The sequence below is a fragment of the Laccaria bicolor genome, genomic scaffold (assembly GCF_000143565.1).
Source record: "Laccaria bicolor S238N-H82 LACBIscaffold_43 genomic scaffold, whole genome shotgun sequence".
Taxonomy (NCBI): Eukaryota; Fungi; Basidiomycota; class Agaricomycetes; order Agaricales; family Hydnangiaceae; genus Laccaria; species Laccaria bicolor.
In genome coordinates, this window is record NW_001889914.1 from 404,105 (window position 1) to 405,346 (window position 1,242).

Consider the following 1,242-nt stretch of genomic DNA (forward strand, 5'->3'; position numbering starts at 1 on the left):
GATGCTCAATTTCTGGATGTAGATATTGCACGTTTCTTGGCATTACGTGGGATTCCATTCCGCACTTTGCTGACTGAGCTGCTTATGCCGCGCTCAATATTGTACCCCGATGTTGAGTTATTTCTTCCACAGCATCCTGCCGGATACCACTTTACCAAATTGGATTATGAGGCATATCTGCAATGTCGATCACGAATTCTTCGACGTCCCCGCGTACGGGCAGCTATCCTTCATGGTGGTTTTTTGTGACGATCGACAATTGGAAACGTGAGCATAGATGAGTTGTTGGAAGGACCTGTTGGAGGAGGAAGCCTTCTTGTTGTCAATGATAGGAAAGGATATCCGCCGCTTCTCAATGATAAGCTGACTCATAATGAAATGGACTGGATCTGTGGAATGTATGTGTGCTCAACAGGTATGTTTCTTATTAGAAAGTCTTCACTTTCTGAATATTCTGGGAAATCAAGGAGTTGCCAAAGTATATTCCAACAAATCATGGTGGCCACCTTACAACATCTTTGACAACAACAATGCATGTGGAAAGTTATGGTCACTGGAATGAGATGTTGGAATCAACATATGTTAAACGCTTGCAAGATATTCGTTTGGGTGCAGCTCAACCTCTTACAGTATCAGATTGGAGGAATAAGCTCAAAGGACATAAGGAAACATGGGAACTCAAATCTATGAGGGAACAGTGAGCTATGGCCTTTTTTGATCATGCATAATAGTATACACACAAGCAAAAATCAAAGAGAGTGAGAAGACATCTGAATTTGTGTACATATAGGTCATGTGTTGTTATGAATATAAGCACTTGTTTGTCCAGTCACGTGAATGTTCAAGTTCAATTGTGTAAGTTTTCCATTCTTCTTTCTTGATCTTACCATCATGCATACTACACGAGCCATTGCTTTCTTCATTATGCTTCTTATCCTCATCGGCATATCCCTGATTTTCAATGCACATCATTTGCTTGATGACTCCTGTCATCACTTCAACCCATATATAGAGATTGGAAACAATCCGAGCCTTTTGGCATTTTTTGCTCAACCAGCTACGTTGGTTGAGAGGCACGGCCTTTTGGCACTTGATACTTGACCAGCTACCTTGGTTGAGAGGCATGGCCTATTGGCACCAGACTACCATAATCGTAGTCATGATATGGCACATGTCAATGACACATACATTCACTTGTGGGTGTGGGCCAGTGCTTTGCATGGCATGTATGAGTCCTTTCTA

General features: G+C 41.9%; 1 protein-coding gene across 1 annotated transcript; it reads left to right on the top strand.

The window, feature by feature from the left end:
• Positions 1-400: 400 nt before the first annotated feature.
• Positions 401-701, top strand: LACBIDRAFT_310095 (uncharacterized protein; the record flags this gene model as incomplete). The annotated part of the gene is made up of 2 exons (XM_001887208.1): positions 401-415; positions 468-701. The coding sequence occupies 2 exons, from the start codon at positions 401-403 to the stop codon at positions 699-701; spliced, it is 249 nt and encodes an 82-aa protein (XP_001887243.1).
• Positions 702-1,242: the final 541 nt, after the last annotated feature.